General features: G+C 35.1%; 1 protein-coding gene across 15 annotated transcripts in view; it reads left to right on the forward strand.

Moving 5' to 3' along the window:
* CACNA2D1 (calcium voltage-gated channel auxiliary subunit alpha2delta 1) overlaps positions 1 to 27,653 on the forward strand; it is a 545,949-nt gene that overhangs the window by 381,110 nt on the left and 137,186 nt on the right. For all 15 annotated transcript variants that reach the window (XM_055420634.2, XM_055420636.2, XM_055420637.2 and 12 more), the window contains one exon: positions 14,038 to 14,169. In XM_055420634.2, coding sequence (XP_055276609.2) covers positions 14,038 to 14,169 — 132 coding nt within the window. The remainder of the gene's footprint in view (positions 1 to 14,037; positions 14,170 to 27,653) is intronic.

A 27,653-nucleotide genomic window follows, 5' to 3' on the forward strand; every position in this document is an offset into this window, starting at 1 on the left:
GATGTTTTGGTGTTGCAGCAAAATTGTGTGAGATTTATCTTTGAAATACTGCACTAGATCCTAAAGCTTTCTATTAATAAGGTGAACAGTGGGAAAGGAGGTCTGGAGATGGGGTAGAAGGAGCCATAAAAGACCAACTTTTATGGAGACTTAACTGAAGACTTTTCATTCAGGAAGTCATTTGCCATGTAGAACACCATGGCAGTGGTGGTAGGAAAAAATGTCTTAAAATAAGGTGAAATTGGAGGCAGGGAGACTAAAGGTTGTTGTGAGAGACAAGTGAGTTTGGCCTTGGAGTGAGAGAAGATTGAGAGATACACAGATCTAGAACCAGTGTGACCTGGTCATTTACCATCTCTTATGATCTTTCATCAGATCAAAAACCTTTAAGCCACTTGTAAAAATTTGTGTGCAGACTATTTGTTTAGATCAGCTATTGAGTCCTTTATAATATTTTTTTCTTACTTTACAAAAAGGTTTACTTGTTCTTTTGAACATTGTTCTTTAGGTAAAAGACCAAATAAATGAATACAGGGTGATAACTTAAGAATTCATTTGATGCCATTGAGGAGACATATGACTCTAATTTCCTAGTTACACTAAATGATGATTTTATGAGGAATCCTTTACAGTAGTTTAAAGCTATGTCAGAATAACTTGAATTTCTTCAACCAATTTGATTGATACATGTAAATTTTTGTGGGATATTAAGTTATGCATGAAAATTAAAAATACATGATTTATTGGAATAAAAAAATAATTATTTCTTAAGGTATTTGTTGAACTGGCAGTAGCTAAGACTGATAAATATAAATTCAACATCAATAACTATAACAAATATATTAAAATCTGAACAAGTAATGCTCACTATGTTGTAAACATCCTGAAAACTGATAAAGTTGATGTGTTTTTTCTTTTTCTATATAGATGTCTATCTTTATAAATGACAAAATAAGTTATGAGTGCTGTGTATGCATGTATGCTTATTTGCATATGGCAATTCTTTATTTGTATGCAACTAAAGATACAAGGATATAACCTAATGTTGTCTTAGATACAGAATTAGATTTCATCCATGCCTTTATGGAACATAACTCGCTAAGTAGTGATCTGTAGTACCAAAGATTTATTTTTTGTTTAATGTCACTCTGAAGCAGTGCATGGTGTTTAAGCGATTGTTCTTAATTATAGCAATCTACTTTGTGCTGTATTTCAGTGCATCTAATCATTCCATCTTAAAATCACCAGGCAACTCTTTGTTCTGAAACTAGTTGACACAAACTCTTCAGTACTAAGCAGTCTGTGCCTCATTGACAGTATCACCCTTGCCCCCAGGAGCCTTGTTATCCTTCTCCAACTGTATCTCATTAGTCAGCTCCAATACTTTTTGATCCTTCTTTGTGAATTCAGTAGTCCAGATTTGTATGTAGACACTAAATTCCCTATGCAGTTAGGCAGTCTCAGAGCAAAGGCAAGAGATTTCCCATATCTAATTTAGTCTGCAATTCTTGGCCAGAATTTCCTCTGTGCCTTAAAAGAACTGTGTACCCATCATTCTGTGTGTGTGTGTGTGCATGTGTATGTGTGCATTTGTGTGTGTATGCCTGTGTGTGTCTGATATGTATATTAGGTCTTATATAATTTAATATCCCCTTGCAGAGTTTTAATGTTTTCATGTTGTATTCACCAGTATGTGTTCACAGTCAACATCGTGGTTTATTTTCAAGAGCACTGGGAACATTCCATATGAAAAAATTATCTTCACTGAAATTATACAGTACATTACATACTGTCATTACAGAGGTTTTTCTTTTTCTTTTTGCCTTCTCTGTACAATGTATGTGGTTTGGGAAGGGTAACAAGCTGTTTTCTTCTTGAGATTTATAACAAGAAAATTAAGTAGTATTTCTGGACATTAATTTAGGGCCAAGGAAAGAACAAAGATTCTTTGAGGAAAAGAGAGGATGTTAGATTTTTATCACTCATCCTAGCATTTTAGCAGCATGGTCAGAATGGCTCCATAAATATATATTTTTAAAAAATCTTTTAAATGTTGAGTATTAAAAGGTAAATAAGAAAATAATGATACAGGCAGATAGCATTTATTGTGCAGTTACTAAGTGACAAAAGTGTTCTAAGTACATGTAATCCTCAGCACAGATCTGTGAGGCAAACACTATTGTCATCCCCATTGTGCAGGCAAGGAAAATGAGGTTTAGAAAGGAGAAAATGCTTTCCCAAGGCCAAATGGATACTTCACAGAGACTCAGCCTTTCGGTGGGAGGACAGTAAGTGACAATATTCTTTGCTCATACTGCATACATACATATGTGGTGTGCTGTTTTAGTCCCTCAATCATGTCCAACTCTTTGTGACTTCATGGACGGTAGCCTGCCAGGTTTCTCCTTCCGTGGAGATTCTCCAGGCAAGAATACTATAGTGGGTTGCCATTTCCTCCTCCAGGGTATCTTCCCAACCCAGGGATCAAGCCCTGGTCTCCTGCATTGCAGGCTGATTCTTCACCATCTGAGCCACCAGGGAAGCCATGCATAAACTGAATTCTAAAATGCCGATTTATTTAAAGGAAAAAACATCATCAGCAAAATAAGTAGGCATCTAAAAACAGCACCTCAATTTGAAGTCCTTTATATGTGGTCTTAATTGTACATTTATTCTTACATGGCTTTGACTTCACCTCTGCGTTCTCATAGTTTCTGATTTCTTTTTTAAACTTGTATATTTTATTTCCTTTTTTAAAGTTTAAATTTTAAAAAGGTTTAGAACATTTTTGTCTGTTTTTTGTTGGTTTATAATGCAGCAAGCTGTATTAAACTAAATATTGCTCTAATGTATAAAATAGATATTTAACAATCTTTCCATAAATTTTAGTTACAAATAGTCACATTTATGATGAAAATGACTTTGTGAAATAGTATCAATGGAGGAAATTGTGTTGTCTTCCTCAGGTAATTTCTGTAAAGTTCCCACTTCATGTTTACAAATTATGCAGTATTTCCAAAATGTAAAATTATAGTATTTCAATATATGATTCCAGTGAAGAGTATCTCATGATGTGAGAGGTTTTAAATAAATAGAGGGTGGACATAGGAATGTAAATAAAGTTATATTTTAGTTGCTATATCTGAAAGAAGTTATTGTTCAAGTAAAAGAAAATAACTGACAAAATTTTATGTCAAGATGTAAAAAGGTCCTGTTCTCTATGTGACATCTAAAGGAGATGTGCATCTTACAAATGTTTATTCCAGCTAAGGAAAGGACTATAATAATATCATGCACCCTGACATCCTTTTATTCATAGGCTTATTTCACATTCATGTTAACTTTGTCTGGCACCCTTAATGTGTTTATTTTTATTTTTTTAGATGAAAGGACAACAAAAGTATAAGAACATTAAATGACTAGTTTGAAGTTAAGGCTGTGCCCATGAGAGAGAAACTTAAAATGCTTGCAAGATAAACATTCTGCCTCCTAATCTTATGAAATTCTTGTGCATAATACCTCTACCCCTTCAAGAAAAATTTTGCAAGTAATTATCATTTTATTGAAAATGACATTAAAAATCCTCAATTAACAAACCCATTAGGTCTGAATGTCTGCTATTCCCCTTGCCTTATTCTTATTTTCTTTTATAAAAGTGGTTTCTCCTGAGCTGCTTCTATGTGCTTCGCAATTTGCATATTTTTTTTAAAGCAGAGCAGCTGTGTTCTGGGTATTAGCCAGGTGCTCAGTCTATGGGAAGCTAGACATTGGGAGCGAGACCAGAAATCTCAGCAATACAGGGGTTAGAGAATTGACAAGGACAAGAACATTTTAATATTTGTACCAAATTAACGGTAGGAATAAGGCTTATCTCCTCATCAGGGCCCACAGTGGGAGGTGTGTGGTGGTGCCTGAGATATGATTAGAGAGATTAGATTTGGTCTTCCCATCTCCCTGTACTTTATTAATATTTCATTTACACTGGCATTAGATTAGATTCCTTTAGCCAAATCCACCGAAAAGATTCATTCATTTTAATATTTATGAACACTGCTTATTCCTTAAAGTGGATTCTTTTTGTTTGTGTGCTTAATTGGATCAGTGGGTTTCTTCTTATTAACATTTTTCTTTTTCGAGATTAAGGTTGATGAATTAAATTAGTGACATCTGGCTCAGCTCTTGGACTAAATGCAACTCCTTTAATGACTATGTTATATACTGTGGGATAAAAATGAACATTTGCTATAAAGCTAAAATTAAATTTAGTTTAGAATCATACAGTGTTAAATCATTTTTTAAAAAAAGCAAAACTCATAATATTTTATGAATATCTAAGAACAGGAAGAGGGAAGGATGACATTTTTTGGTGAAGAGTGTAGCAGTAAGTACATGGCCTCTTATTAATTTATTCATTTTATTATTTAGTTGGTATATTAATTTTTAATTAATTTTTATTGGAGTATAGTTGCTTTACAACATTGTATTAGTTTCTACTGTACAGCAAAATGAATCACCCATATATAGTCATATATCCCCTCCCTTTTGATTTCCTTCCCATTCAGCTCACCACAGTGTATTAAGTAGATTCCTTGTACTATAGAGTATGTTCTCATTAGTTAACTTCTTATACATAGTATCGGTAGGGTATATGTGTCAATTCCAATCTCCCAATTCCTCCCACCCCATCTTTCCCCCTTAGTATTCATATGTTTGTTCTGTATGTCCTTGTGTCTATTTATTCTTTGAAAATAAGCTCACCTATACCATTTTTCTGGATTACCCATATGTATAGTAATATTTTGTCTTTCTAACTTACTTTATGATTTTCATTCCTTTTTGTGGCTGTATAATATTTCATTTAATGGTACTAAAAACATGGCTTTGAAATCCTTACTTATTTCTTCAACTATGAGAATAGTGTATTAGAATTTCTGGGACTGAAATGGAAATTTCTCAACCCAAAGAGTGTCAAAATATAGCCTGAAATATTGACATAATTTAGTGTGAAACAATAATATTTTTAAATGTATCAGCTTTCATTTGAAGAAGTTTTGTTATGGCTTTTTGTGGACAGAATTTTTTGGGAATATTATTTTTTACAAAGTGAATTGATTATCTTTTGTTTATATTTGTACTTGAGCAAAGTTTCTAAACTTGTGCCCTACTGACATTTTGAGCTGGGTGATTCATTGTTGTGGAGATTGTCCAGTGCATTGTAGGATATTTAGTGTCTTTGGTCATTACCTAACAAATGCCAATAGAACTCCTAGTTCTTTCTTTTCTATTTTTTTGGCCCTACTTTGTAGCATGTGGGATCTTAGTTCCCTGAGCAGAGATAAAACCCTCACCCCTTGCATTGGAAGCTCAGAAACTTAAATCCTGGACCCTCAGTGAAGTCCTGCCTCCTACTAGTGTTTTTGTTTTTTCCTTTATTTTTTATTGAAGGATACTTGCTTTACAATGTTGTGCTGGTTTCTGCCATATATCAGCATAAATTAGCCATAGGTATACATACGTCCCTTCCCTCTTTGAAACTCCCTTGCACCTCCTACCTTCTAGGTTGTCACAGAGCATCAGGTTGAGCTCCTTGCATCATACAGCAGATTCTCACTGTCTATATATTTTGCACATGGTAATATATATGCTTCAATGCTACTCTCAATTTGTCCCAGTCTCTCCTTCCCCTATTGTGTATGCAAGTCTGTTCTCTTGTCTCTTTTGCTGCTCTACAAATAGGTTCATCAGTACCATTTTTCTAGATTCCATAGATATGTGTTAATATATGATATCTGTTTTTCTCTTTCTTACTTACTTCACTTGTAAAACAGGCTCTAGGTTCATCCACCTCACTAGAATTGACTCAAATGTGTTCCTTTATTATGACGACTAATATTCCATTGTATATATGTACCAAAACTTCTTTATCCGTTCACCTGTCAATGGACGTCTAGATTGCTTCCATGTCCTGGCTATTGTAAATAGTGCTGCAGTGAACATTGGGGTACATGTATCTTTTAGGATTGTGGTTTTCTTAGAGTATATGCCCAGTAGTGGGTTTGCTGAGTCATATGGTAGATTTACTCCTAGTTTTTTAAGAAATCCCCAGACTATTCTCCCTAGTGGCTGATCAATTTACATTCCCACCAGCAGTGCAAGAGAGTTAATTTTTTCCACATCCTCTCCAGCATTTATTGTTTGTAGATTTTTGATAATGGCCATTCTGACCAGTGTGAAGTTATATCTCATTTTAGTTTTGATTTACATTTTTCTCATAATAAGCAATGTTGAGAATTTTCTCATGAATTTATTAGCGATCAGTATGTCTTTGGAGTAATGTCTGTTGGAGCTAATTAGTGAATTTAGTAAAGTCACAGGATACAAAATCAATACACAGAAATTTCTTGCATTCTTATACACTTAACAATGAAAAATCAGAAAGAGAAATTAAGCAAGCAATCCCATTCACTATTGTAACAAAAAGAATAAAACATCTAAGAATAAACTTACTAAGGAGACAAAAGAGCTGTATACAGAAAACTATAAGACACTGATGAAAGAAATCTAAGGAGACATAAACAGATGGAGAGATATGGCATGTTCTTGGATTGAAAGACTCAATATTGTGAAAATCACTATACTGCAAAAGCAATCTACAAATTCAGTGCACTCCCTATCAAATTACCAATGGCATTTTTCACAGAACCATTATAGAACAAAAATTTTCACAATTCATATGGAAACACAAAAGACCTCAAATAGCCAAAGCAATCTTAAGAAGGAAGAACGGAGCTGGAGGAATCAACCATCCTGACTTCAGACTATACTACCTGTCTTGACCATCAAAAATGTCTGTAGATATTGCTGAAAGGAACAATCTCAATTGATTGAGAAACAATGTTTACAAATGCATATGTGATTTTTATTTTTTCAGATTTGAAATTCTAAATTAGAGCTACATAAATAATGAAAGCTAGAAATAAATAGCTCATAAACAGTGAGGATCTTGAAATGTGACTCATTTGAGTGCTGTGTCTATGACTGCCTCTGTATGAATTTTGGTAAATTGCTCTTCTAGATTTTATTTTTATCATCTAAAAAGGAGTAATATTTTTAAGTTGCTGCAAAAGTCACCAGAAAGGCCCTAGTTCTTTTCCATGATAACACTTGACCACACATTGCTCAACCGGTTGCTTCAAAAACTGAATTAATTAGCTACAAAGTTTTGCTGCATCTGCCATATTCACCTGACCTCTCACCAACTTATTCAAGCATCTCCAAAACTTTTTGCAGAGAGAATGCTTCCATAAGCAGCAGGAGGCAGACAATGCTTTCCAAGAGTTCATCAAATCCTGAAGCACAAATTTTTGTGCTACAGGAAAAAAAACAAACAAACATTTTTCGGTGGCAAAAATGTGTTCATTGTTAATGGTTCTTATTTTGTAAATGAAGATATGTTTGAGCCTAGTTCAGTTCAGTCCAGTCGCTAGTCGTATCCGACTCTGCAACCCCATGAACCACAGCCTCCCTGTCCATCACCAACTCCTGACGTCCACTCAAACCCGTGTCCATTGTGTTGGTGATGGCATCCAACCATCTCATCCTCTGTCGTTCCCCTCTCTGGCCCTCAATCTTTCCCAGCATCAGGGTCTTTTCAAATGAGTCAGTTCTTCGCATTAGGTGGCCAAAGTATTGGAGTTTCAGCTTCAACGTCAGTCCTTCCAATGAACACCCAGGACTAATCTCCTTTGGGATGGACTGGTTGGATCTCCTTGCAGTCCAGGGAACTCACAAGAGTCTTCTCCCAACACCACAGTTCAAAAGCATCAATTCTTCGGTGATCAGCTTTCTTCACAGTCCAACTCTCACATCCATACATGGCCACGGGAAAAACCATAGCCTTGACTAGACGGACCTTTGTTGGCAAATAATGTCTCTGCTTTTTAGTATGCTATCTAGGTTGGTCATAACTTTTCTTCCAAGGAGTAAGCATCTTTTAATTTCATGGCTGCAATCAGCATCCGCAGTGATTTTGGAGCCCAGAAAAATAAAGTCTGACACTGTTTCCACTGTTTCCCCATCTATTTCCCATGAAGTGATGGGACCAGATGCCATGATCTTCGTTTTCTGAATGTTGAGCTTCAAGCCAACTTTTTCACTCTCCTCTTTCACTTTCATCAAGAGGGTTTTTAGTTCCTCTTCATTTTCTGCCATAAGGGTGGTGTCATCTTCATATATGAGGTTATTGATATTTCTCCCTGCAAGTTTGATTCCAGCTTGTGCTTCTTCCAGCCCAGCGTTCCTCATGATGTACTCTGCATAAAAGTTAAATAAGCAGGGTGACAATATATAGCCTTGACGTACTCCTTTTCCTATTTGGAACCAGTCTGTTGTTCCATGTCCAATTCTAACTGTTGCTTCCTGACCTGCATACAGGTTTCTCAAGAGGCAGGTCAGGTGGTCTGGTATTCCCATCTCTTTCATAATTTTCCACAGTTTATTGTGATCATGCAAAGACTTTGGCATAGTCAATAAAGCGGAAGTAGATGTTTTTCTGGAACTCTCTTGTTTTTTCTATGATCCAGTGGATGTTGGCAATTTGATCTCTGGTTCCTCTGCCTTTTCTAAAACCAGCTTGAACATCTGGAATTTCATGGTGCACATATTCCTGAAGCCTGGCTTGGAGAATTTTAAGCATCACTTTACTAGCCTGCGAGATGAGTGCAATTGTGTGGTAGTTTGAGCATTCTTTGGCCTTGCATTTCTTTGGGATTGGAATGAAGACTGACCTTTTCCAGTCCTGTGGCCACTGCTGAGTTTTCCAGGAGCCTAGTTATAATGATTTAAGATTCATGGTCTGAAACCACAATTACTTTTGTACCAACATAATAGTATCTTGTTTCAAGTGTCATTTTTAGTTAAATGTGATAGTGGATAGAAAATATTTAACTTACCTGCTTTTCTTAATACAATATTACTGACTTTGTTACTATCAGTGGAAATAGTTTAAATAATTCATGCTAATTTTATCTTAGTGCAAGTCTATGATAATGGTATGATTAAATGGCAGTAGTGTAGTAGATGTTTTGGACAGTTCTCTTTTTTAAATTATTTAATTTTATCATATTTAGTATTGCTAAAAATAATTGTTACTATCCATTCCCTTATATAACTTTAAGATTTACAAGTCTCAGGAAAGACCTGCCAAGGTATTTTATGTTTTATAAAGTATATTTGTGATACATATTTACCAAAGTTATTTTATATTTTCAGTAAATCATAAAAGTTGCTTCTCTTTTTTTCTAGCATATTTTTGCTTCATTTAATTTATAGTTGATATTATAAATAATCTTAAGATTTTTCAAATAGTCATAAAGTGCCTTCAACACATGGGTAGGCCCAGAACCCTGAATAAGTCAAGAAAATAAATTCAGACTTAAGTGGGAGCAATAGTGGAGTACTTCTTGGCTGAAGTTCGCAGAAGAAAATTGGATTCTGAAGTTGTTAACGATTCCACATTCATGTCATAAACAAGATACAGCTATGTCATATATTTTAGAAGAATTAGTAGCAAATGTAAGGTCCTTTTTTTATGCTGTTACAAATTAGATTTTTCTTCTTCCCTTGAGAAGCCAAACTGAACAAAAGGATCCTCTACAAGAGAGAATTGCTGAACACCAAGGCCATGTTTTTGAAAACTAAATATAAGAAGAATAGAAAGAAACCTATGCTTGGCTTTCTGAATCAATTAGCGGTAAAATCCTTTTATACCATTCATATTAGAGGCCCCAAAGTCAAGGTTTGCTTTCCCAGCATTCATTGCTTTTAATAAACTTAGCCTTGAATATCTATGAAAGATTTATTTTCACAAACTCTAATTTTCAAAGATAAAAATCTTCATTTCTTAAAAGTTGACAGAAAATCAGTACTCATGTTACTCCTAAAGAAGCCATAAGACAGATGGCTAAGTTCATTAGAAACTGGCAGCACGTTCAACGCTAGATCACAGTTGACCAGTATGTCTTACACAGTGAAAAATACACAAGCCACTCATGTACTTCTGTGTACACCATGTACTCCATTTGAGCAAGAAATTAGAGATTTGAATGTGTGAATGTAAAGCATTACTACTACTTTAGGAGGCAGATAAGAAAGGTGTGGGTGCATATAGAATATACTATATTAAATAAGGCCATACATATCCAGTATATAATTGAGAAAATAAAATACAATATAAATTTAAAGACTGCCAAATGACTTATGGAAAAACCAATCAGAACTATTCCCTATGTTCTTGAGTATATTTGTCCAAATAGAAAGCTAAGTTTTATTGGTGGACAAGAAGTATTTCAAGGCCTTTTAGAAAGATGATTTATTCTGGTGTTATTACATAAAATATTGGTGAGCTACTAGTTTATATCAATATTATGCATTTAAAGAAAATCCTTTGTGTCTTGATTTCTTGCTCAGGATATTTATACAAAGATTATGCTTTATAGAAAAAATAATTGCATTTGAAAAGTTTCAGCATTGCCAGTGTTCTGCATTAGTTTTTTATGCCATCATTTGTAAATGACCCAGTTACTTCAGTATTGTTTTTCCTTAGTTATGCTGATAACATAGAATTGGGGAAATGTTGGGCACTTTAGTAATTTCTGGATTAATATTTAGTTTTTACAAGGTGGCTAACTACTGCTGATATGTGACTTCAGTCGTGAGTGACTCTGTGCAACCCCATAGATGGCAGTCCACCAGGCTCCCCCATCCCTAGGATTCTCAAGGCAAGAACACTGGAGTGGGTTGCCATTTCCGTCTCCAAAGCATGAAAGTGAAAAAGTGAAAGTGAAGTCACTCAGTCGTGTCCTACTTTTAGCGACCCCATGGACTGCAGCCTACCAGGCTCCTCTGTCCATGGGATTTTCCAGGCAAGAGTACTGGAGTGGGGTGCCATTGCCTTCTCTGTTTACAAGGTTAAGAAGGTAAAAATCTATTTATCATAGAATGCCAAAGTAATATATGTTTATTGTGTTAGTTGCTCAGTTTTGTTCAACTCTCTGTGACACCATGGACTGTAGTCTGCCAGGCTCCTCTTTCCATGGGATTTCCCAGGCGAGAATAGTGGAGTGGGTTGCCATTTCTTCTACCCAAGATGGATATAAAAGAGGATTCATACTTATTTGTTTGCTTCTATATTTTACATATCTCCTTTTACATTTTTAACTTGTTTCCAGTGTAATTTGAGAAAAAATATTTCCTACTGCAGCAATTTATTTTCGTGTTTTAAGGAATTTGAACAGTATAGTTGAAAGAATGATTCTCGGTCTAAAATTCTCTGCCTCAGGACTGAATATCTGTAGTCTCCCCATAATATAAATTCTTTCAAATAGAATTGTTGGATTAATGACGGCATTTTGATAGACAACTTTTGCTAAACTCTCCTCTGCACTAATTTTGTACTCCCATGGCAATGCTTTGAATTTTTTTCTTGTGATAGACATTCAAATAAAAATTGTGGCTACAAGAATAATGATTGCACTCGAGTCTTTATAAATATACAACAATAAATGCAGCTCTCTTGCGACACATCCTCATCAAGTTTTATAAACTTTGCTTATTTGATAAGTGCACAATGCCATTTCTTTCATTCTGAGTAAATCACTTCAGGTGTCTATTCTGAAAAAGCTTTTTGTACTTTGTTCATTTTCATGTGAACAGCTTTTGTGGAAATCATTTTGCAGTGTCTTATCTGAAAAAGAATTTTCAAACATATAAACTACTACTTTAAAACAGATTGCCATGATGATAACCTTTCAGAGTTTGACCTTTTCCCCAAATATATAAAAGTATAATTCATTATCAGTGTATCAGAGCCTAATACTTAGTAGTTGTTAGATAATAAAACTGAGTAAGACTCTGAAAACAAAAAAATTCATTAAAAATAATTAGATCTCAGTTGTTGCTTAATGTGAATTAAAGAACCAAGGAAACTGAAGAGACAGACTTCATTAATCCCCAATCTATTCTAAGTATCTGGAACATAAATAAACATGATTATTTTGTTGAGTAGAATATAACTGTATAATTCATGAATGTTTAAAAAAAAAAGGTAGAGGATGGCCCTCTTTTTCTGTGCTATTTTGTGTAGTACCATAAATATTCATGGATAGTGAGTATCAGTTTAGGTTATCTATGTGAATATAAATTTTCATATAACTGGTCACTCAATGTTCATTGGATCATGCTTTTGAATTTGAATTCACTAGTATCTCAGATGTGCTATGGATCTGACCCAGCTCATGAATATTTACACACACAACTGATCTTTCTGAAGGTAATCACATCCATAAAGATGGGAAACTCGTTAGTTTCCAATAATGAGAAATGAATTAGGATGCTGGTCCCAGAACAATTTGCAGTATGCTTGTTTTCATTTTTTGGATGAATGATAAACCTTAAAATACAAACACATATGCTGTACATCTTTCTTGAAAGAAGTTCTTTGTTCTTTTGCCTTCAAAACATCTTGCATATTTTTTAACCATGATTGTATTTGTTTCTTTTACTTACTATGGTCACAGAAATGAATGGAAAAAAAGTTAGGCAGTATTTCTAGTCATTATCCCAAGCTAATGTCCATTATTTAGGCTTGGACATATATTCTCCAATGCAAGCTTTTCCAATCTGCTAATCTGCTGGGGACATGGTTCATAGTTTACATATATTAAGACCCTCCAAGAAAGATGAGATTATCTTGTGTGTCACCTTTTTTGTGTAAAGGGAAAATAATATTCTAAGCCAATTAAATTTTTATCATGTTAGACATAGGTTGCTATGATCATGGAGAGCCATAATTATAAACTATATATAGCCCATGTTATATCCTACATTATAATTGTTCCTCTTTCATTATAATGACTGGCATATGTTTGTGATACCTATGCAGGATCAGTCAGTCATTATATAAGTAGGTATCAAAATCAATGCCCTGTCCCTTGTTAGCACCACACTCTAATTGTTAGTTGAACTAACCAGAGAAAAGGAAATTATTGTTCATAAAGCTAGTGATAAGGTATCAGCTACATCTTACTTCTATTATTGATGTTGTCAAGCCTCTGAATGAGTTTTTCTTTATCAACATGTATGCATTTTTGTTGTTACAGAAATACAGTTAATAAGCTATGCTCAATGACAGACATCTATTTTTTTTTAACTCAAGTAACAGATCAAACCATGTTAGTATATTACAGAGAATCATCAATAGTTGAGGAAAGTAGTCATCAAACTCTGTCCTAAGGTGTCCTATAGGTTTCTACAGAACTGCCTCAGTTGGAGGAATGCTTCCCACCACCTCTCAGCCAGCAGAGCTTGACTATTGCCTGTTCTATGTGTCACAGTGGTTCTCAGCAGAAAATAATTTTGCTCCCCAGGGCTTATGTGATGTTGTCTAAAGACAGTTTTGCATATCACAACTGGGAACACGGTACTGACATCTAGGGTGTAGAGGCCAGAGATGCTTGTAAACACCTGCTGCTGCATCACTTCAGTCGTGTCCGACTCTGTGTGACCCCATAGACAGAAGCCCACCAGGGGCCCCCGTCCCTGGGATTCTCCAGGCAAGAACACTGGAGTGGGTTGCCATTTCCTTCTCCAATGTGTGAAAGTGAAAAGTGAAAGTGAAGTCGTTCAGTCGTGTCCGACCCTTAGCAACCCCCGGACTGCAGCCTACCAAGCTCCTCCATCCATGGGATTTTCTAGGCAAGAGTATTGGAGTGGCTTGCCATTGCCTTCTCCGACAAAGCACAAAACAACTCCCAATACAAAAAAGTCACCCAGCCCCTAAATGTCAGTAGGGTCACCATCGTATAAACATTTGTTTGACGAAATGATTCCATGTCTAAACTTTTCGATTACCACCAGATCAGCGTGCTTTTATAGATAAAGCAATGAAATATATATAACATTACTCATATATGAAAACAGGTTCACTTACTAATTGCAAATATGAATTGATTGATTTTTCCATTCTTTCACTTTTGGTAGCAACAATTGTATTAAATGAACTCAACTGGACAAGTGCCTTAGATGAAGTTTTCAAGAAAAATCGAGAAGAAGATCCTTCATTATTGTGGCAGGTGTTTGGCAGTGCCACAGGCCTGGCCCGATATTATCCAGGTAAGTACTTAGTGATTCAATAGGTATCAAGTAAAATTGTAAATACTAGACTTAGTTTTTCTTGAAAACACTCTGTTACCTTCTCCTGTTTGGTAAAAGATGGTTATCAGATGGCTTTTGTAAGAAAAGACATTTCTCCTTACATGGCTCTTTAACTATGAAAATGACTTTAAGTCAAAATACCTGAGAAGCAGCTGGAACCATTGTCATGTGAAATCAGGCTGGGCTGCTGTTGAGACTGTGAGCAGGTATCTGTGGATCTGGAACAGGAGGTTGTCATGAATCCTAAAACAGTTCTCAGAATCCAACTGCATAGCCAAGTTGTGAATCACATTAGAGGACTGGATAGAAATTTTAGAAACTAATTGAAAGGTCTCTTTCCAGATTTTAAGTCTGTGTGTTTATATGAAAGGTACTGATGCTTTTCCTTAATCAGTGAATGTGGATTTGTTAAAATGAGAAGATGAATATATTTTACAAATTAACATGAATAAATTCTTGTGTAATGTCCTTTATTCTTATATAAAAGTTTAAGAGGAAATAAATTTATAATGAAAATGAAAGATTAATCACTAGTACATACTGAGAATCTATTGAAATAACTTTAAGTGAAATGTATGTTGGTATTTTTAACTTGACCAACTTTCCAAGCAAGTTGACAAGCACAAATGCGTTTTCTTTCTCAAAGTGTGACTGAGTTATGGGATACATACTAGGTCATTAGGCTTTAAAAAACACAGCATATATTAGAGTTTATTTAGACTTGCATTTTTTAAACATTTAACATTAGAGTTGTTAACAATAAAAAGTCACAACAGTGAAAAGGGGGTGAATTAGAAATTAGATAATGTATGTCTTTGTGAATAAAAGTATGTGGGCATCATCAAACTAAATAGCTCTAAAATAAGGTAAAGATATATAACTTCTTGCAGTAAGTGCCAGATAGTAAGATCATTGACAATTACTTTTTGCAGAAATCCAGTGGGTTAGGAAAGGCGTACTGGTATTTCATTGTTGAAAAAAATTCATGCATTACCGAAATGTAAACATTAATATCAGATGTCGGGGAGATATCCCATCAGTTCAGTTCAGTTCAGAGATGTCGGGGAGATATCCCATAGCTTGCTATAATAGATGAATTTTCTACTTGGAAATACTGTTCAGTATAATACAAAACTTCTTCTAAAATACTCTTACTGATATATATCAGGAATTTGAAAACTTTCATATGTAGTATAAAGGAAAAGGCATTTATTGCTCACGTACATAGTAAACCTAATATAATAAACCTTAATATTATGGCAGGTCTTATAAAAGTACATTTATAATTATAATTAGTATACAATAACACTAGTACATGAATATAATTATTTATGTTTATCAATAACTTACGGCATTATGTAGCTTTAAAATGTATTAACTCAATACAAAATTCCATTTATGAGCAGCTGAGGATAGGAGGAAAAATATAAGTAAGAGAAAATATGATAATAATGAGAAACCTAGAGCCCAGAACAACAGGGAATTTGATAATGCTGCAAAAGAAAAAACACACATTATTATAAAAGAGAAATAGGAAGGAGAATGGAAGGAAAGATTGTATAAGAAAGGGAGAGAGAACATTGGGGTCAAGAGGTGGGAGGAAAGATAGATCCTACTATGTACATATTTTAAAGATGAGTCTTTTTACAAGTAGTTAACTTTTAAGCATACCAGTAAATCACCAATAACTTTTCTTTTAAATGCTAATTGAGGGATTATGGCTTTAATTTTTTTTTAATCCTAAGCATATACTTCCTAACATGTTGACATTTGTCCACTTTTACCTTGGAAGAACTCCATAAAGATTTAGTTTAGCTGAATCCATATGGTCTCCCCAGAATGTTAGTTGTGGAAGCAACCCTGGACTTTCCTATAATATCGTGTTTTTTAAGATTTGACTCAACATATTATCTCTGAGTCTCATAATGGCTCTCTTGATTGCTATGGAGTACACTCAATGAAATTTCATTGAGTTTATTTAGTGAGTATGTTGATGAGGTGCTCTTTTATTTTAAAAAAATTGTTTGAGATATGAAAAGCTATACATAGTTAACATATGTAACTGGATGAATTTGGAGATAAGTAGGTGCTCTTTTATTTTAAAAAAATTGTTTGAGATATGAAAAGCTATACATAGTTAACATATGTAACTGGATGAATTTGGAGATAAGTATACATTGGTGATACCATCACCACAATCAGTGTCATCAACCTATTTATCATCTGGAAAAATTTCCTCCTACTCTCTTATTTATTATTATATTTTGTGTTATAAAAACACTTAATATAAGACCTAGCCTGTATGGAGGAAGGCATGAGCAGCCAAGATGACTGTTCTCTTGTTCTTTGTCCATCCTCACTCATCTAGTCCCTGCTTCAGCTACAATCTATTCACCTGACTGACCTTCACTCTTAATAATAGGTAGAAGCTAATTAATAAATGCCTACATACTTGCTCCCAGCCCCAGCTTGTGATTATTCTAAGCTTTATATCAGCTTTATATACCTGATAGCTTGTCAAAGAGCAGTGAGGGGCATGCTCTCTGCTGCTTTCACTGGTAACCTATCAGCTAAGCTGAGATCAGTGTCAGTTCTCCCTATAACTGGAAACTTCCCCTCCTTCCTTCCCTCATTCCCTCCCCACTCTCCACTTCCAGCTAAGAGTGGGCTATATTTCTGCCCACCAGCAGCCACACATGTGGAGTATTGCTTCAGGACCTTGCTTCAGACCCATAAGATCCCCCAGTCCTTTAAACCATTGATGTCTCCGTCACTGTCTCCAGGCTCTTTAGCCTTAAAGCTGCAGGCCTGTGGAACACAGCCCAACATACCCTCTTAGCAAAATTTTAAGTGTACAATACTTTATTGTTACCTTCTGGTTCTGTGCTATACAGAAGATCTTTAGGGCTTACTGGTTTTGTATAACTGAAACTTTGTACTCTTTAACTGATACTTCCCCACTTTGTACTTTCCCCTGGCAACCACCATTCTACTTTCCTTCTATAAATTTGATTTTTTAGATTTCTCGTGTAAGTGATATCATATTGTCAGGGGCGGGTTTAATTTCCTCTATTCTGTCTCACTGCAGCAAAAATTTGAAATGATGGACTAGTGTTACCTCTCTGTTACAGCTCAGTTTTATTTGGCAAGCAAATGAAAATACATCCCCGAGGCATGAGGGTGGTTGACCCAAAAGAAGACAGGGCTCAATTTTGGCTCCTCTTTTTGTTTGGTTTTTCTTCTTCCCCTGACCCTGCCCTATGTAAATTGGGCTAGCCAGGAGGGCTGTTTGTTTCACCTGAGGTTCTCAGTCTGGTCCTGGGATTTTCTTTTGTTCCATTTTTGCAGGCTTTTCCTTTCTTTTTCTTTTAGCCACCACCATTTTGGACTCCTTTCTCCTCTTCTAACTAACTAACCATATAGTGCCTGTCCTTCTGTGCCTGCTTATTTTGTTTAGCATAATATCCCTCAGGTTCATTCATGTTGTCACAAATGGCAGGATTTTTGTCTTTGTTAATTCTAAGGGAGATCAATCCTGGGTGTTCATTGAAAGGACTGATGCTAAAGCTGAAGCTGCAATACTTTGGCCACCTCATGCGACGAGTTGACTCACTGGAAAAGACTCTGATGCTTGGAAAGGTTGGGGGCGGGAGGAGAAGGGGACGACCGAGAGTGAGATGCCTGGATGGCATCACCGACTCTGTGGACATGAGTTTGAGTGAACTCCGGGAGTTGGTGATAGACAGGGAGGCCTGGCGTGCTGTGATTCATGGGGTCGCGTAGAGTCGGACACGACTGAGCGACTGAACTGAACTGAACTGAACTGAAGGCTAAATGAGTTGCTCTTCGTGATAATAATGCTCTAATAGAATCAAATGTCTTTAGAAAAGACACTAAGACATTTTTATAATCTAAAAGTGGATCTCTATATTTCTATGTATGCTAAGGCATGCTTTCAACACATTTTACATATTTTTCAGGTTTAAAGAGTTTTTAAAATGAAGGATTTTTAAAACTTTCTTAGTAAGTCATACTTTCCTCTCTGATTCTAGTCTTTCCATTTTGATACTGAACAAAATGTGGAACAGCTCATCCCTGATTACCGTCTGTTAAAGCAAAGGTCAAAATAGCCTTTAATTATTGTTAATTATCTTACTTGTGAGTTGAAATAGAATAGATACTACCTAGTTGGATTTTACATGGCAGGATTTGGACCTCAGGCTAGGATCTCCCTACTAACTGTGAGAAATAGATGAGTCTTCTAAATTTTCTGAGCCTTAGTCATCAAATCTAAAAATAAATATAAGCACTAACGTTTCAATTTTAGAGTTCCTCGATGGTCTAATGGTTAGGACACTGAGCCACTGGATAGCCCAGGTTTGATCCCTAATTGGGAAACTGAAGTCTTGGGGCTTTCCAGGTGCCTCAGTGGTGAAGAATCCGCCTTCTAATGCAGGAGGCACAGGTTCAATCCCTGGGTTGGGAAGATCCCCTGGAGAAGAAAATGGCAACCCACCCCAGTAATTTTGCTGGGAAATCCCATGGATAGAGGAACCTGGTGGGCTATGGTTCATGGGGCCATGAAGTCAGACATGAATTGGTGACTAAAGAACAACAACAACAAATGTTTCAATTTATCCCAAGAGTTGTGATCGATGAGATAATATAATGAAAAGTACTTGCAGTAACTCCACATAGTGGAGTTGGTCAGAAGATGTAGATTTTAACCTATGACCTTAGTTAAGTCACTTCTCAAGAATGCCCAGTTAAATTTCAGTTTCAGATAATAAAGAATTTTTCAGTGTAAGTATATGATGTTTGAGAAATATTTACTCTTAAAAAGTACTTAGTATTTACTCTAAAAAAATTTTTTTAATTAAAATTGAAATTTAATTGGATGTCCTTAATTTCCTTTTCCTAAATTTATTAATCCTATCTCTCCAGCACTGAGTTTATGAGAAAATATGAGAAATAAACTTTCCTATTACCTCATGGCATTGTGAGGATCCAAGAATCTATTTCATGTATTAATATAAATGCAGAATTTCTATTTTTTCTTCTTTTTTTAATTCTACAAGCTACCTTTAAAGCCTTTTTGCCATATTATTGTAAATGATTTATTTTGTAGAAACTAGAATCCTCTAACTCACAATATAGGGTCTAAAATAAAATGTATTCTTGTGAAATATGAAGATGCTGCTTAAAGCAGAGTTAATAGTGTGAGTGGGTTAACCAGGTAGGGTTAATCTGATAGCCAGTGTTTAAGTCTCACTGCCATATCTTGATATCATGGTACCCTTGGGGAAATATTCACAGACTTGAGCTGTTAAACAAAAAGGATAAAGTAGAATTAAGAGGAGAAAACAATTAAATGCTTCTTATTTGCTAAGACACTTAGGAAAAAGCAAGTGATGATTAGCCACTCTGCTTATTTCCATTTTTCAGGTTATTTAAACTGCATGGAGGCACTACTGCCTCCACACACAGAGGGCTCTAGAGCTGACATAATATAAGGGCACCTCAGCAGAGCCAATTCTGGATAGCAGTTTGATGTGAGTGGGGATGGATTTGACCTCTAACATCTGTCCGTAGATTGATTATCAGTAATTTGTCTGTTTTCTAATTTTGGTTGATAAGTATGGAAATACAGTATAAAAATTGTTGTATGTCTTTTTCTTCTTTTTTCCCCTTTTCTCCTCCTTTTCCTCTTCCTTCTCCACCTCTCCTTTTTCGCCTCTCTCCTCTCCAGCTTAGCAGATAGGTAGGTTCTGTGATTAACAGAAGGAGGAACATTGTATAGAGAGGAGTTCTTGATTCATATTAAAACTTTGATGGCTAAGTCATATCTCTGAACCTATTTCTTAACCAGTAACTTGGGATGATTGAAGAAGGTGATTTCCAAGGCCAGCACTATCTTTATTTACTTTTGCATTTAGACCTCATTTGCTACACCACAGTCCGTGCTTTGTAGGATAAACTAGAGGTACTTGCTCTAGTCATATAGCCTGTCATGGCAGAGTTGAAGCTGGAACCCATATCTGATGACATCTTGTTGAATGTGTGCTGACTGGACAATCAGTTTAATTTATGAGTGCTTTCTCAATTCCTGGGTTTGGAAGATCCCCTGAAGAAGGGAAAGGCTACCAGTCCAGTATTATGGCCAGGAGAATTCCATGGTCTATAGTCTATGAGGCTGCAAAGAAGCAGACATGACTGAGCGACTTTCACTTCACTTCCTTTAGAAACCCTTAATTGATTTATATAAATTAACCTTCAGTTCAGTTCAGTAGCTCAGTCGTGTCCGACTCTTTGCGACCCCATGAATCACAGCACGCCAGGCCTCCCTGTCCATCACCAACTCCCGGAGTTCACTCAAACTCATGTCCATCGAGTCGGTGATGCCATCCAGCCATCTCATTCACTGTCGTCCCCTTCTCCTCCTGCCCCCAATCCTTCCCAACTGCTTTCAACAGCTATCAACTGTTTGAATTTTTATGCATCATAAAAACTATGGGTATAGACAACACATTTCATCTATTAGTGTCTCTTGAAATTGTACCAATTACTGCAATAATTGGGACTGTAATTAGAAGTTACTGGCTTGTCAGAATGCCAGTATAGACAGTACTTATTCTTTTTAGGTAATTAGTTCCACTTATAAAAAAAGGAAAAAAACTTAAATCTCTTAAACTTCATGTTACATTTTTAGTTAATTGTTTAATTAAATGTCTTTTCAAACATTTGTTCTTTCTTCATTCTCTTTCATTTATTTATTTCAAAAACATGGGTTTATAGAACAGGAACCTAGTTTATGTTGAATTAGTGTTAAATATTCCTTATGGAGATGCTTCTCTTTTCTTGTTGGATCTGCTAGGATTTTACTAACATAAAATGGGAAGGAACCTGTGTGCAGAGTATATGCAGAGGGACATATTTTTGCCATGTGTATAGCCAGTTATTCTTAAGCTGATTAACTCTTTTTGAAAAATACCTTTAAAATGTTTTAAACAGCAAATAACAGATGACAGCGCAGTCCAAAAAATACTTTTTCAGTTATTTATAAAGGGAGCATTTGCTAGATTTCTGGTTAATTTGAAGAAAACATGATAGCAATGGAGCCTCAGCATTTTGAGGTATTTATGAAAGAATAACTGCTTTCAGTGATCAGTTATCTTAAAAAAAAAAAAGCCTGATTTTTTTACTTTGATATTTGTGAATGGATATGAAGTTTAACTGTAAATATGTTTAATTATATTTGTTGAATACTGTATAAATACACTTTAAGTTGAAATGATTACCTTACTGTTTTTTTATACTAATAATGATTAGAGTCCAAGCATCAGTTAGGAAATAAAACTAGCTCCTACAGGAAATCCAAAACAATGGTGATTTCAACACTATAGAGGTTTATTTCTTACTCAGTCTAGAATATCAGGTATAGAGACCAGGGCTGATAAGGAAGCTTCACATACAAGGGTTTACACTCCTGTCTTATTTCTGTGACATTCTCTGAGTATATATTCTGCGGTATCCACCATTGTTACTTGTGTTTTTTCCTTAAGGCACAAAGAATACCATTTCCTCTCTTTTTAAGGCACTTTCTGGAAATCACACAAAACCTTTCCTCTTATGCAACACTGGCCAGAGTTCAGTGGTCTCATGGTCATAGTTTACCTTCAATTTATGTTGTAAATTATACAATTTGCTTTTTTGTATACCATTGATCAGTTGTATTACTTGCAAAAACATCATATATATAAAAATGCATACACATACACACAAAATAATATATTATTGAAATTCTCACATGATCCCAATTTATAGAGGTAATTCTGTAACCTTATTTTTGTTTCATTTTATGTGACCGCATCTCTTACCCAAATCTGTCTTATTTTTCACATATAAGGCTGGAAGAGTTGTTAACTTTGCAGTCAACTATGGGTCCAGTCATTTCACAAGTGAAAACAGTTAAGTAAGATCCTGATATGAAACTGGGATGTGCTCATAATTTGATGGAGGATAAAACTGTATGTAAAATGTGTACATCTGTCTGTGTCTGTGCTAAGTTGCTTTAGTCGTGTCCGGGTCTGTGCGACCCTGTGGACTTTAGCCCACCAGGCTCCTCTGTCCACGGGATTCTCCAGGCAAGAATACTGGAGTGGGTTGCCATTTCCTCCTCCAGGGTATCTTCCAGACCCAGGAAAAATTAAACTTCCTCTCAGGTATCCTGCATGGGCAGGCGGGTTCTTTACCACTGTCACCACCTGGAAGCCCTAAATACGTGCATAAGTATTGTTAAAAATCTTTAGCTCTTTTTAAGTTCTAAAGTAGTTCAATTTATTCCTTTTTCTTTGATACATTGCTAAATTTGCTGTCCATTTCTAGATACATAGAACCATTTTTGATGTGCAGCTCAAGTTGTGTTCAGTATATTTTATTAAGAAAAATTTAAAACATTTTTGTCAAAATTCAGACAACTTTTTAAGCACTTCTCTCAGATACACCAAATATAAAATTTGTAAGAAATACATTCTTTAGCCCCATTTTCTAAAAAGATTATTGAGTTATAAAAATAAGAATCTTGTTCCTATAGAATCACAATTTACTTTTTTAACTGTGTCACTATTATCACCTAACTGGATTTATTTGCTTACAAAAGTAGAAACTTTTTTCTCTGTCAGAGTTCAATTTTTCTCTGCCTAGCATACATCTGAAATTATTTTCCAGTAAAATTCTCTTCATGTTTTACTTAATAGAACTTGTTGGTGCAAGTTTATTTTTGTGCTACAGCTAATAATAACATATGGACCATCTAAATGATTAAGTCTTCGTGTACCATTTACTTTATTGAATATTTCATTTAATCTCACAGCATGTCCTTGTTATCTGCTACTTCTGCTGACAAATAATCCTTGTTAAATGGAAATGTTTTACATGGGCTGTCTGATATATGCAGAAATACCAGCAAATTGCTTTGTAACAAGTGCTTTAATTTTTAAAACTTATGATGATTTATCCTTGTCTGTAATACCTTATATCTGTTTGAGTTTCCAATGTTTATTTATCTAAATTAGAAAAGTGTTCTGGACATATGACCGTACAGACGTCAAGGTTAAGGTGAAGGTGAAGTCGCTCAGTCGTGTCCGACTCTTTGCGACCCCACGGACTGCAGCCTACCAGGCTCCTCCATCCATGGGATTTTCCAGGCAAGAGTTCTGGAGTGGGTTGCCATTTCCTTCTCCATACAGATGTCAAAGGCACTCTCAAACCAATACGATACTATCATTGAACATCAAGTCTCATTTCTTAGAAACAATATTAAAAAATCTAAAAAGAATTTGATTCAATATGTCAATATACTCAAGTGTAAGTTGGAAGGAGAAAAACATAAGAACTAGCAAAACTGCTGTTTTTGAAGGACCTGAGGTTCCTAAGGATTTAGGTACAAATAGGAGAGAATTTTGCTCTGAAGAAGCTCACAGGTACATGAGACAGGAAATGTCTTAAGCACATTAGCATGCAATGCAAAGAGACATCTAGTATATTTATTAAAAAGTTATCTGGAGTTAACTTAGATTATCACTTCTTTACTAAAATGCAGCTGTCTGGGACTGTTCACTTAATGACAGCTGGCTCATTTAATGTGGCATCTGGCCATCCAAAGAATCTAACCTAATCTACATTTTGAGTTTTACCTCTTATTGTACAGTTAAATCTTCTCCATGTACTCCAAATTGTTTTTCCCCCCTTTAGTATTTATTTGGTTTTATTTTCTACAACCTGCCCCATTGTTCCTATCCCTAAATGCTTTGATCCCAGAGCCCCATTTCTAGTCATATACAACTTATCCATAATTCCAAATAGAATACATTTGGCTTTCCCCAGAGCAGTCTTTCTTTGTTTTGTTCTCTCAGAGAACTGGTTTTTTAATCTAGGTTACAACAGCTGTCAAATTTTATCTTTCTTCAGAATTTATTTGCATATGCCCTTTTAAAAAATGCATGGCAATGTAAGCAACTGCAGGTAAACTCTGTGTGAGTGGTGTGTGTGTGTGTGTGAGAGAGAGAGAAAGATCCAAGCAATAGAATGACAGTTGGCTTTTACAGGCATTTTTTAGTATGAGAGAACTTACTTTTTTGTCTTTCCATGAGACTAAAAATATGAAGTCTTTTTGAATTTTAAAAGTGCATTTTAACTTGTTAATTGAACATTCAATTAGATGTCATTCAAAATGGTGTTTTTACCAGAGAATTAGCCCTCAGTTCATAATTTTGTACTTTATTACTTCCTAGCAGAAATGAAAAACTCATACTCTTATTTTTAAGCATATTTACTAGAAATGGCTCAAAAGTGTGCATACTTTCTCAAGAATGTTTCAGTATTCTGAGTTAATATATAGGTAAACACTTCAAATCAATGGTTTGATCACTGACATAGCACACCCTAAATGTCATGTAAAGTAGAAATGCCATCAGGTAGATTTAGTCAAAGATACACCCACAGTTCATTTTTTATCAGGATAAAAAAACAAGTGATCATTATTACCATTAATGATGGCCTTCAGAAATGAGATGCCCACGTTGTAGGCTTTCATTTCTACTTCTTTATCCTGTCATTCCAAAATTTTATTGGAAAGCAAAAGGACTTTTAAAATGAGCAACATTTCACTATTTGCAAAGTTTGTAGAAACTCTGATTTTCTTTTACGCAGTGTTCATTGAACCTTATTATGAAACTGATTATTCCAGGGAATTGCAATGTATGGTTATTATCTTTTTTTACTATTTGACCTTCCTTCTTTCTGAGCCTGTGTAAATAATGTACCATATAAGTACCACAATGGGATTTTACAATCAACTAATTAGTATCACAGAAGAAAGTACATTATTTAATTTTAACATAATGTAAACATCTTAAAATACCAATGGATATTTCCCTCTAGTAAATATCTCTGCAGACCTCTGTGGGAACAATATTAATACTTTTAAATAGAAGCCATCTAAAATTATAAAACATGTTACAGTTTAATGTCTGAATCCTATTGTAAATTATGACCCTTTTTTCTGTCTTTAAAGAAATTTTATGGAACATATTAATAAATATCACAGTTCATTTCAGTTAGCAGTTGAATGTACTCTGTCAAGAATTCAGAAATCTAATTTTTAAAATAATTTAGTTTTTAATTTAAGGATAATTGCTTTGCAGAATTTTGTTGTTTTCTGTCAAACATCAACATGTATCAACCATAGGGAACATATGTACAACTATGGCAGAAATCTAATTTAAATGTGACTTTCAAATTTCTGTTTTTTTAACCATTTTCAAATACACTGGTTGATCACTTTCAACTCATGGTGATCACTTTTATTGTCAGTGGTAACCAATCCCAGTTCTTCTCTCACGAAAATATTTATATCAGTCTGAATCAGAAAAGAGATAATACAACATTTTAAACAGGGCTAGTTAATTTTTTAATAAAGAATTATTAACTTTGGCAGGGATTAAAGAGGAATTGGCTAGAAGTAGGGATAAGTCTAAATAATGCAGTAATTCCAGATACAATATTGTATGAATACCACCTGTAGGGCAGAAATAGATAGCCAAAGGAAGAGAGTTTGTTTCCCTAGTGCCCCTGGATTGAGATGCAGATCATTTTACAGAAGACATGGTTCTGGCCCATCAAATGGCAGAGAAGGTACTGCAGTGTCACAGAGTTTGCTGGAAGTTCACCCTCTGAGTTGCAGGTGTCTCATCAGAGGCTCTCCACAAAAAATACCCGAGGGTCCTGCTGGAGAACAAGACAACGCTCCATAAGCCTTGTTCTGGAGAAGCTATGCATGAGCTCTGGAGAATATGTATTGCCAGAGCCACACCAGGAAAGCTGCACTAATTGCCAGAGCTTTGGAGCAAACAAACCAGACCGGGATGTAGAAATCCTTTTCTCACAGTGTCTTTTTTCATCATCTGCTGAAAAAGCATAAATTGTCTTTGTTAGGTAAAATATTTAAGGGACCAAGAGACATTTTCATAACACACGATAAAAGAGTGAATTTGGAGTTAAGAGGGAATAAATGTACAACCAGCCCAGGATTTTACTGAAAGAAGAATGCGATGATTTGAAGTTATTACAAAGACCCAGACTTGAGGAATTATGTAATAGTTGAATGTGAACTGAAATGTCTGCCTGTGTGCTTGACAGCAAAAAGAAAAAAAAAATGTCATAGTTTATTTCACTAAGTTTCTACATGATGTAAAATGGGAATAATTAAAGTAAATTTGCCATTTCAGTAGCATACTATATCAGTGCATATTGTTGGGAGAGTGCTATATTTAAACTCAACTGTTTCTTATAAATGTGATTAGTTATTTTAAATGAATAAATCATTTTCTTATGTAGGTGCTAATAAGAAAGCAATTTCACAGTCAAGGAGAGGCTCTGTAATATATATTTTTGACAAATCCTAATCAGCCAAATTATCTCAGTCAGCTAATAAACATGATTCTCAGAAAAGTTCTACATAATTTTCATCATTTATCAAAAAAGGGCAAAATACATTGAGAGATGTACATCATATGAAGTATTATTGGGAATTTTCCCAAGAGTTACATGTTTAAGTGTGTTCAAGGAGAGGAGGACTTCGGCATAAAATTATCATCCAATTCATAAGCACTTATTGTTCTCCATTGGGTCAAAGGGGTGTATGTGTATGTGTAAAACTTTGTAAAGTATTTTAATTAAAGTAAGTTTAGAGTTAATTGGAATAGTAGAAAATAATTACATTTTAAAAGCAGTTAAACATATTTTTTTCTATTTATTGAAAATGGAAAAGACTGAAACATCTGTTAGTTAATAGAAGATTCTTAAATCTGTACTTGAATTACTTCACATCATTCGAGTAAATATCAGGAAAAGTTTTTTTTTCGGTGCAGTTATGTTAAGTATAGTTTAATTTTTAAGTTATAATTTTAAATGAACTAGCCATTATCAAATATGCCACTCTAATGGCAGAAAGTGAAGAGAAACTAAAGAGCCTCTTGATGATGGTGAAAAAGAAGAGTAGAAGAGATGGCTTATAAGTCAACATTCAAAAAACAAAGATCATGGCATCCAGTCCCATCACTTCATGGCAAATAGATGGGGAAAAAGTGGAAGCAGTGACAGATTTTATTTTCTTGGACTGAAATATCACTGTGCAAAGTGACCTCAGGCATGAAATTAAAAGCCACTTGCTCCTTGGAAGGAAAGCTATGACAGACTTATACAGCATATTAAAAAGCAAAGACGTCACTTTGCCAACAAAAGTCCATATAGTCCATATAGTCATAGCTATGGTTTTTCCAGTAGTTATGTATGGATGAGAGAGTTGGTCCATGAAAGACGAGCTCTGAAGAATTGATACTTTGGAACTGTGGTCCTGGAAAAGATTCTTGAGAATCCCTTGG

This window comes from Moschus berezovskii, chromosome 3 (assembly GCF_049115385.1).
Source record: "Moschus berezovskii isolate FMDL1 chromosome 3, NW_MosBer_1.0, whole genome shotgun sequence".
Taxonomy (NCBI): Eukaryota; Metazoa; Chordata; class Mammalia; order Artiodactyla; family Moschidae; genus Moschus; species Moschus berezovskii.